This window comes from Myodes glareolus, chromosome 16 (genome assembly GCF_982192425.1).
Source record: "Myodes glareolus chromosome 16, mMyoGla1.1, whole genome shotgun sequence".
In the NCBI taxonomy this organism is placed as follows: domain Eukaryota; kingdom Metazoa; phylum Chordata; class Mammalia; order Rodentia; family Cricetidae; genus Myodes; species Myodes glareolus.
The window spans coordinates 30,382,666-30,393,267 of NC_142041.1; the positions used below are offsets into that span (position 1 = coordinate 30,382,666).

A 10,602-nucleotide genomic window follows, 5' to 3' on the forward strand; every position below is an offset into this window, starting at 1 on the left:
CACCAGGTGCCCCGAGTCAGCAAACACAAGAGATGCTCTGTTAGTGCCACCGGTCACAGGCTCAGACACCGTGTCAGAAATTATTTAATGCTAGAATGACAGACTTTTGGCTTAGACGTGGCAAGCCCGTTTGCCAGTTCCCATGCTCCCCTGAAGATGTAGTGGAGGAGGCTTCCGCCAGGCTCTTTCCCGAGTCCAAAGTCCAGCAAGATGTCTCCATCTTGAAAGCCCATCTGGCTACAGCTCGAGTTCACTGGGCATCGGCTCCCCTCGTAGGCCAGCCAGCAAGTTGTTAGCTGCCAGCAAGGACATGGTGTTTCGAGTTTTATAGGTGGCACTGCCGATGTGAGGCAGGATCACTGGAGGGAGAAGGAAGCGTTGGTCCCGGACTACCAGTTAACAGGGCAAAGGATCTGTCATTGCACCCTCCGCCTGTGCCCTCCTAGACTTAGGTTATGCTGAGACCCAAATCCAAGCAAAAGATTTGAACCCTTAAAAATATGATAGGCAACAGGGAGTCTTGCTGCCTATCTGGACGGTGATTCTAGGCACCAGCTTCGGAGCCTAGCAGTTTACCTCACCCTGCACCCTTGAGAACGATGGCACAGGGCTTCTGAACTGAAGTAACTCCATGATCAAACGCTGGGACCGTAGGTGCCTCTGGTCCCAATGCAGAGCAAGTGGGGGCAGGAAGCAGGGGCAGGGCCAGCTTTCCCTCACGGCACAGCCAGTGTTCCTCGCAGGCTGGCATGGGGATGGGGTCAGAGGGATTGCCAAGGGCTGAAACAATGGAGCCTTCACTGAAGGGGCACCAAGAACATGCCTGGGCTTCCTCTCCAGAAGGCATGGGGACTTCCATAGCCCTGATGCCTCTCGGTGAGTCTAGGGAAACACCACTAATTCCTGAACAGGGAGGAAAGGCTAGTGCTGAGGCCAGGGTCTCAAAATGCTCCTAGGGCCAGAAGCACCAGCATCTCATCGGGAGCCCATTAAGGGCACAGTCTCCAGCGGTAGTCAAAAACCTACAGAAGCCCTTAGGGCAGGATCTGGTAACCAGTGGCTCAGTCCTTCCAAGAGACAATTAAAGAAGAAAGAAAGAAAGAAAGAAAAAAACAAAAAACAAAACAAAACTAGCCAACGCAATTGCTGACAAAGTACCAAGAGCCAGAAGCATCTGGGGCCCTGGGGACAAAGGGAGAAGGGAGACTTAAAATGCCTAAGGCCAAAGAAGGGCCCAGACTCAGAAGTCTAGGGGCACTGATGGCTGGTGAGCCAGATGTTGGAAAACATAAAGCTAATTCTCCAGCCACAACATGAATGAGCTGGTGGCTGCTAGAAGCTTCATAACTGGCACCAGCTGAAAACACCGGTGGTGTCATGGCCTTTCCATACAGTGGTAATAGCCATTCAGAGTGACGAGTTAGCCCCATGAGTGGCTATAGGAATGACATCAGTCTTACTTCAGCAAACCCATTCGTTTTTTGGATCTGTCCCCATAGGGACAGAGACTTAACTGAGCATCACATTCCTGTTAAACACCAGTCACTAATAACCTACACACTCCCAGTCCCTGGCTGGGCCCCCTGGGTTAGCATTGCCTCGGCTAGCCCCATAGCCAGGCCTGTCTCAAAATGCCATAGGGTGGCTACACATCTACCCTGGAAACAGCTCTTACCACAGTTCTTCAGGGTCAGCAGTGGGTGACTTGGAGGCAAGGGTTCTGGGGTGGTCACGTCCAGCCCCGCTGCTGCAATCTTACCGCTGGTTAGTGCCTGGTACAGGTCGTCCTGGTTTACCACATCTCCCCTGAAAGTGACAGTATGATCTGGGGGCCCAGACACTCCCTCCACCCAAGCTGCCTTTAGGGCAGAACAACAACAGAATGTATTTCCACTCATCGCCTGGCACTGACTTGTAAGGCCATCCGCATATTAGCGTTAGTTTTGACCGGAGCCCTGTCACTCACTAGCTTGTGACAGAGCTAATAAACTTTCCTGGGCTCCTGAGGAAACCCTAACTTCCAGGCACACTAGAGGTCGGGAGTATTTAACAGACTCTGAAGGACCCTCTGTAGGCCCCAGCCTTTGAATCACACTACCCTGAGCAAGGTTGGGCTACTGCGGGGAACCAGAAGGCTATGCTGACCAATCTTCCTCAGCCATTTCTCAGAGGGCCTTTCCTGTGTTTGACTTGGTTTACAGAGCTTGACATGTCTTCCTGAGCACATGCACCACCAACAGGGACAGCAAAGCCAGGTCCCAGGAGGTGGGCACTGCCCTTTCCAGGAGTGCTGGGGGACCCAGGGATGAGGGCAGCTTGGCTACCTGCTGATGTTGATGAAGACAGCTGTGTTCTTCATCTTCTGGAAGAAATCCTTGTTGCAGAGGCCCCGGGTATCAGGTGTTAAGGAGCAGGCCACTACAATGAAGTCGGACTCTGCAGCCAGCTGAGCAATAGGCACTGGGGGAGAGGGAGGGAAGGGAAGGGCTTCATCAGAGCCTGAGGGACAGTAAGATGGCACAGGCCAAGGGCATGGAGTAGCTCCCATCTCCCTCAAAAGGAACTCCCAGGATGCCAGGCACGATGGTGCATACCAGTAATTCCAATGCTCTAGGGGCTGAGGCAGGAGGGCTACCTTAACTTGGAGGCCAGCCAGAGCTACAAAGCAAAACTATCTCCAAAATCAGTGGACTAGGGAGGCCCGGGAGATGTCTTGGTCGGTAAAGTGCCCACTGCATGAGCAGGAGAACCTGAGCTTGGATTCCCAGGACCCACCTGAAAATCTGGGCAAGACAGGAATTCCAGCCCTGGAGAGACGGAGACAGGTGGCTCCCGGAACTCACTGGCCTGTCACTCTAGCCTCAGTCGGTGTAAGACTCCGTGAGAGACCGTGTCTTAAAAACTATGGTGAAGGGGCTAGAGGATGGCTCAGCAGTTAAAATGATCAAGAGAGCCAGAGTTTGGGTCCCAGTACCCACGTAACATCCTGAGGACACCTGTAAGACCAGCTCTGAGATGGGCAGAGACAAAGATGGTTACTAGGGCTTTCTACCCAGAAGAGAAAACTCCAGGTCTAGGCACATGATGGACGTCTGTGCTCCTGAGTGCCCTCCTGTGTCCCAAGCGGGTAGACTAGAGAACACGTAAGGGTCACAGAAGCCCCCCGGACACCTCAAGCTCCTGCATCCTGCCTGTAAATGACATACCACCATTGTCACCACCATCGTGACGGACTCCAGGAGAAATCAGGGTTTTACTTACCAAACTCAGCCTGGAATTCTGCTGCTTCCTGAGGCCTGGGCTGGCGCCCCGTGTAGAGAAATCTCTGGACACCAAATGGTTTCAGCCGCCGAGCAATGGCCTGACCTAGCGGCAAGGAGACCACAGCTTGCACCCACCTTCCAGAGGGCAAGTGCAACTGACCCTTAGAGGGGGACCCTGTTCTGTCTTAGTGGAGCTAGGCTGCCCCAGTTTAACCTGTCCCCAGACAGGGCACTGTTCCAAGGATTCGGAGGCAGTGGCACACTTGGTAGATGAACTGGCTTACACGGGCTCCACATAGTCCCAGTCATCTTGAGGGTCACTTGCTGACTTTCTCCAAGACCTGGATGTGGTACCTCTAAAGATAGGGGGGGTCAAGAGGTCCCCTCTCTCCTCTTCTGAATGCTCTACTTCTGTGAACACATCCCTGCCTCTTGACTTTGGAGGCTCTTGCCCAGCTGCCAAATTGTACCCCAAGACCTACAAGAGTTTTTCATGAATGTTACTGCCAACAGGCTTGGATCCTTGGGTCCTCAGACTCAAACACATTCCAGGTTGTTGGTCTCCTCCAAGAAGCTTCAAGGATTTCTGGCTGGCCAGACAGGTTTACCTCGTTCTCCACTCCTGGATGCTGCCTCTGTACAGGCAGGATGACGGCACCCTAACCTCCTACCAGGTTTCTGAGGTCACAGCACTGAAGGAGAGGGGACCCTCAGCTGCAACTTGCAGAGTGAGAAGTAGCCTGCCTTTCAGAACCGGGGTCCAGGTTGATGCAGGCTTTCCCACAGTAAGCTGCTTCCTACAGCCAGCGCCACCTGATAGCCTTCATTGTCATGAGCTCCTGTGAGCCAGTGAGCTCTTGGGCACTCTTGAGCTTGCTTGATTTTTTTAGTCTAGCCACACACAGCCTCTCCAAAGGACACCCATTGTCCAGGCTTATGGCACTGGAGAAGGCTGGGGAGCAGGTAGTGGGAGCCTCACCTATGCGCCCCAGCCCCACGATGCCGACAGTGCTCTCCGAGAGTCCGTAGCCGCACATCCACAATGGGCTCCACGTGCTCCAGCCGCCACTGTGGGGGGGGGGGGAGGGAGGGTTAGCCCAACCTTGGGAAGAGACGAGGGGCCACAGGAGCCCACACGTTGAGCATTCTGGGCCTTGGTCTGAAGCTAACCCTGCCTTCAGGTCATTGGGCTAGAGTGGCGGACAACAGACTGGCTTTTGAAGTCACTAGGGGACACAGGAAGTGAGGCCACAAGGGCCTTAGACATACGCCTGCTTTTTGCAGATGGGGAAGCCTGCAGAAGGGTGACCCGCCTGAGACTGCACCACCAGAGTTGGGAACAGAGGCTACACACTTAAGATGCGGGGTTTCAGGACCCTACAGCACAAAAACTGCCTTCCACAGTGTGCCCCAAGGAGGCCAGGCTCCGGCTTCTCGTCCAGAACCTGGTGGGCACTGGTTGGGAAAACGTTTTTTCAGTTGTGCCCACACATTCCGCACATGAGGCCCTTGGGCACTGTCAAGAAAGCTCCCTGCTCTTCACACCGAAGAGCCACAATAGCGTGACGTGGGCAGCTTTGGCTCCCAGGGCTACTTCCGGTCCTGCAGCTTGTCGATCCCAGCACCGCAAGTGCGCAGCGTTGCACTCGGTAGCTACTGGATCCACTCCGCCTGCACCCAGATCTCCCGACTTCCCTTCCTGCCCCCTCTAATGCAGCTCTGCCTTGTGCCTGAACTACTTTAGCTGAGTGCCATCTCAGGCCCGTTGCCTTCCCACCAGGACTTACTTCTTTACCTCCTCTATGGCCTCTGGCAGCCGGCGGCAGGTCGTGAGCAGCAGGGACACGGCGAGCTCTGCGGTGGCGTCAGTCAGGACACCCGGTGTGTAGCCCACCCGGATTCCACTAGGAATCAAACACCTAGTGGTAACACGGGCCTCAAGCGCCACCTCCCCCGGTGTCTACTGATGGGTCACTTCCATGGTGCAGATTTGCTCTTTCTTAGCTCCTGCTGCCAGGAGGCTCAGAACTGTAAGGGGCCCTCATTCCCATCACCGCCCTCCACGGGGAGGATATGACCACGGAAGATCAGGGCTAAGGTCTGGAGCGGGGAGCTACTTAACGGTCCCGATTTCTTCGTTGGAAAGGGAACTAACACTTGCCTTTTCTACTTCTAGGATACCATGGAGATCAGAAGAGACAGCAAACATGACAGATGGGGTCAGAGGTCACCCATAGCTTATAGCTACCTGGGTTTCGGTGACTTGTGCACATGTGGATGATTTCAGCATCATCCACTCTGCACGCTCATGGAGGCACACGTGAGCAAGCAGAGAGCCCTTCTCGCCCACTCTGGGTCAGCCCTCACTCCCTTGCCCCCCAACCCCACCTCTGCTGTGTTTACCGTTTCTTGATTTCATCCAAAGGCAAGTGGTCAACCCCCACTGAGAAGGTGCTGATGACCTTGAGATTGGCTCCTGTTGCACAGAAAACACACAGTGTCTGAGGGCCATCCCGGGAACACCTACTTATTATTTCTTAGATGAAGGGGAAAGCTGTCATCTTTGTCCCTCGTATGAAGCTCAACACCCTCTGCCACCTACAGAGGCTCAGGGAGTGCATTGGCTCAACCATAGTACACCTGGGGTCTCTCAAGACGGACACTCGTGCCTGCCGGTGGCCTTGGGTCTCCTCTACACCAAAGGCCTCCTTATGGACACTCCAGAAGCGGCGGCTGGGATGTGACCTCCGCGTGCCCCCCCACCCCCACTAAGCATCTGAGTGCAGGGCAGGGGTGGGAGTGGTTCTGCACTGAATCTGGCAGCCCCTGGGTCTGAAGCTTTCCTTAAACTGCCTCAGCACAACTCACAGGGTGATGTCCACCCTGCTCAGGAACAAGACCTGGGAGCACAGCGGTGCACACACGTGCTGGGTCCTCTGTCCCGCACACAGAACCAGAGATCCCAAGGTCACAAAGAAGGCTATGGCACAGCAGGAAGGTTCGGAGCCCATGGCACCCTCCTCCACTCCCACTCATGAACCACGTGGTCTACGCCCTCTTGGAGCCTCTCCAGAACTTACAGGCCAGATGGGGGACAATGTGTGCCAGGTGGAGCTACCGTTGGGAAAGCCCTCGGAAAAACACTAGAGACAGCTCCAAGGCTGGCCAGCTGCTGGAAGCTGATGTGCTCACAGGGCAAGGCGCCCCTCAGAATTCTGACCAGGAAGCCTCAGCACATACCTGCAGCATCCAGAAGTTTCTTATCCACACGGTCAGAGAGGCGGCAGAGCAAGCCATGCGCCCCCACCACACGGCGCTCCAGTTCCTCTCTGGGGATGGGCTCATCCGAAGTCCACTGTTCCACTTCACAGCTGAGGGGAGGGAAGCCACTCAGAGGCCGCAGGGAGCTTCCTTAAAGGATGCAAGGAGCCTCCCGGATGCTACAGCACAGCTCGCAAAGATGGCCTTCCACCTGCTGTGGCTTTCGGCTGGCCAAAGTTAAGGTCAGGTGTGTGGGGCCTCAGAACTATTTGGTATGTAGTTGGGGGAAGGAATGAGGGCTGCCAGAGTGGGGGAAGCTGACAAGAGCTGAGGGGGCCCCCAGGCCAGAGCAGAGACTAAGCAGAAAGGGGGAATGTCCTAGGGACTCAACCCCAGAGAGCTCTCTCCTGTTCAGTGAGTTTCCAGGCAGTCTGTTGTGGAGGAAGTTGGGGGAGGATATAAAAGTGTGTGTGTGTGGGGGGGTCCTACACCAGATTAATAGGGTTTATCTTCAATGAACAGTTATAGTTATGAGTCCACAAAGTACAACACTTTGCCCTGTGGACTTGCCAGCTCAAGGGCGCCTAGCCTTGGGAGCACTGTAGTGTGCTTCCTTAGCAGTCTCTCATGTGAGGTGCTCCTCCAAACCATTGAATTCGGAGCAGCCCTGGTGTGTGCGCACAGGAGGTACAGGGCGGTGGCTGACAGGGTCCCAGGGCCACTTGTCCCAGCACTTCAAGAACAAAAGTCCCAACAAAACATGTCCTCAGGAAAAAAATTCAAAACAAATCACACACACACACACACCCCAACCCATCAGAACTACAAGGGCCTAAGGGATCTCACCTTCTCCCAAACTGACAATGGCAGCGCAAAGCCGAAGTGACCAGACTGTAATGGGACAGATCTGAGTACTGAGTATAAAGGCCAAGCTTGCTACCTGAAGCCGGGTGACTCTGGGGCAAGGCACGAGTCCACCGAGCCTGTGTTTTCAGATCGGTGATGAAGGAATTCTAAGGCTGACTTCACAGTGCTGGGAGGACTGAAAGTTTGTGTTCACAGCTCCTGGCAAGGCTAGCGACCAAAGAAGGTCCAACAGGAAGAACATCCGAAGAGCCGAGCCGAGCCGAGACAGTGACTGTCGCAGTCTGACTCCTGCCTGCCAGCTGACCTCAGAGTAAAATCCAGAGCCTGGACCTGGCCTCGCAGGCAATCTCCCTTCCCTGGAAGGCCGAAGACCAATCGCCTGGGGCAAGCTACACCTCGGAGAACTTTCTCTCTAAGACGACCCCAAACTCCAAGCCTCCCCTCCCCCGCGGACACAGCGGGCAACTCCTGAACAAAAGCCCCCAAACGCCACACCCGCCTGCTAGGCACCGGGGTCTAGGGAGGAAGTCCCCAGTTGTGGGGTAGCCCCGGAAGCCCCAGCGGCGTGTCTGGAGACAGCCAATCCACCCTGAGCAGGTGCAGGGGTGTCTGAGGTTCGGGGACACCCGCCGGGAGGACGCGGCAGGGAGCCGGGGGCTCAGCTGCAGTCCGAGTACAGACGCGGGCGCTTACTCTGCAGCCTTGGCGAGCGCAGCCCTGCCCTCGGCCGGAAACGAGCCAGTGATGAACACCTTCATGAGTCGTGCCAGTTTCATAAAATCCGTAGCAGCAAACGTGAATCAGCTTAGCTGGCCCTCGGCGGCGGAAGTGTGGGCGGAGCCGGGGGCGGAGCCGGAGGCGGGGCCGGAGGCCGGGCTCTCAGCCACCCTGTGCGGGTGGGGCTGTGGCCCCAGAGACTGACTGTCAGGGAAAGATGTGTGTACTGAGTGTAGGGCTGTGTGTGCCCTCAAGGGTGATATGGCCTGGGGACGGCCAAGCATTCCTGGGAGCCTGGATGAGTGAGGGACATACTGAAGAGGGACCTGGATGCGCAGTTATGGATATGAGAGTCTCTCTGAGTACGCTATCAGAATGAGGAGGGAGAAAGCCCTGATGAACCATACTAGGTCTACTTTAGCCATACTACCCCAGGCAGAGGCCTCTGAATAAACACACCAAACTCAAAACCAAGCCTGGCCTGTATACTCTCAGGAGCCTTGGGGAGAAGATCTGAATCCAGATAGTATACCTTTAATACTTAGGATGATTCCCTACATAAATCCACAACTGTAGTGGGGGAGTTTAACCCTTCACAGGCCACCTAGGAGAACTGGACACCTGCTGACTGGCTGGAGACAGTTCCTGAGAACAGGTAGCAAGCATGCTGGGTCACAGCTAGGGTTTGCCGATGGGATTGAGTCTGGATCTTGACTCTAACCCTTATGGGATGTTCGGCCTTGATGAAATGACATGCGAGCCCTAATCTGCACCCGAACCCCTCTTTCTTCGGGCACATAACGAGGATAACGCTTCTGCTGAAGGTTGTTTTCTTTTCAGTACTAAACAGCGAGGGTTGCTTAGCCTGAGGGATGTGGCGCCCAAGGTGTAGCGCCCATCTGCCTGGGGCTGAATGCCAGCTCCACCACCATGAGCAATTATTAGACTTTTGTGTGCCTCAGTTTCCTCATTTGTAAGATGGGGATTATAGTAGTACTTACTTCTTGGCTTGTTGAGAGATCAGTACGTACTGTGCTTGTAATAGAGACACAGAGCAAGGCGTGCTGATGTGTGCTTATAATTCCAGCATTCAGGAGGTAGAGGATTGCAAGTTCAAGGCCAGCCCAGACTTCATGGCAAACGGTGCAGTCCTGAAGGCAGTACAGGACTAGCTCAGGGCCCCAGGCCTGCCCGTCAGCTGTGCAGGTCTCATTTCAGACTCAGGGCTGCTTAGTGACTTGCTCTCAGATCTGGGAGGGCCCCAAGGGCAACACACTGGTCTCGTCACTGATTTTGTGGGGCTTCAGTAGATAATGTGCACTTTATCTTGACAGACATCAACTGGCCCATTTGGGGGGGTCTTTATTTATTTATTTATTTATTTTGTTTTTTTGTTTTTGTTTTTGAAACACGTAGACCCAGCTGGTCTCCAACCCACTGTATAGCAGAAGGTGGCTTTGAAGTTTCTGGAATTACGTGTACCCAGCACCACTTCCTGCTCTCATCTGGGTTTGTACAGAGGCTTTACTCCGCCGCCCAGGCCTAAGTAACACATTAATAAATGTCTCTCCTACTGCCCTTTATCTGTGTCACTAGGTCACCGCGGGGAAAGGAAAGGTCCTGAAATCTGTCAAACATTGACACAAAGGTCTTTTTTGTGTCCCCAGGACAGGCCTGCTGGGGGAGTTTGTGGTCTTGTTCAACTCTTTTCACACACGAAGGACAAGCAAGGGCACTGGGCACTGGACAAGCATGTCAACAGGGGTCATAGGTCCTTCCCTCAGAGTAAAGCATCCGGCTGACATTCAGAAGGTACTATAGGCTAGTGAGAATGAAACCAGAGCACAAAGCCAGCCGAGGGCCCTGTAGCCTGTCTGCTCTCTGTTTCAGAGGCTAAAGCATCGGACATTAATGATATTTATGGAACGCTTAGTAAACTCACACCATGCCAAACACTTTCCATGGGAACATCCCAGTCACACGGTTTTCCTAATCTTCAGACCAGAAGCTGAGGACAAGAGTGGGGGAATCTGCTTGAAATCACACAGCCACTAAGAGCCAATGCTTGAGGGCTTGAGAGATGGCTCGATGGCTCAGCAGCTAAGAGCACTGGCTGCTCTTCCAGAGGACCCAGGTTCAATTCCTAGTACCCACAAGGCAGCTCACAACTGCCTTTAATTCCACTAACACGCTTACACGGACAGACCATTACAAATAAATAAATCGTTAAGGAAAAAAGAAAAGCGTCAGAGCTCAAGCCCTGACCTTGGCCTTAGATCCCAGCTCTTCACCATCCAGACAGGTCCCGGGTTCAGAAGCAGGAATCTAGGGACACCTGGCCACCACTAAGGCAGGGGGAGGAAAGGTCTGTGTGCAGAAATTCAAAAAGACAATAAGAATGACTCGGTTTCCACAGGTTAACAAACTGCCATCTAACAGTGTGCAATGGCACACTCCTTTAATCCCAGCACTCAGGAGGTAGAAGGAGGCGGGT

At 54.2% G+C, this 10,602-nt stretch overlaps 1 protein-coding gene across 2 annotated transcripts; it reads right to left on the minus strand.

The window, feature by feature from the left end:
- Positions 1-68: 68 nt before the first annotated feature.
- Grhpr (glyoxylate and hydroxypyruvate reductase) lies at positions 69-8,231 on the minus strand. 2 transcript variants are annotated; one of them, XM_048420243.3, is made up of 9 exons: positions 8,085-8,231; positions 6,504-6,634; positions 5,667-5,739; positions 5,051-5,167; positions 4,243-4,331; positions 3,262-3,366; positions 2,325-2,460; positions 1,676-1,806; positions 69-359 (listed from the first exon to the last, which is right to left on the minus strand). In XM_048420243.3, exons 1-9 carry the CDS (start codon positions 8,165-8,167, stop codon positions 238-240), a joined length of 987 nt encoding a protein of 328 aa, XP_048276200.1. In that variant the 5' UTR covers positions 8,168-8,231; the 3' UTR covers positions 69-237. The 2 variants fall into 2 exon arrangements, with proteins under 2 accessions (XP_048276200.1, XP_048276201.1); XM_048420244.3 differs by lacking the exon at positions 8,085-8,231 and adding an exon at positions 7,371-7,511.
- Positions 8,232-10,602: the final 2,371 nt, after the last annotated feature.

Coding starts and splice junctions, on each gene's coding strand:
- Grhpr (XM_048420243.3), bottom strand. CDS start 8,167: ATGAAACTGGCACGACTCATGAAGGTGTTCATCACTGGCTCGTTTCCG. Junction 4,332..5,050: donor GCCATAGAGGAGGTAAAGAA/GTAAGTCCTGGT, acceptor CCCCCCCCACAG/TGGCGGCTGGAGCACGTGGA. Junction 360..1,675: donor GCTGACCCTGAAGAACTGTG/GTAAGAGCTGTT, acceptor TTCTCCCTCCAG/TGATCCTGCCTCACATCGGC.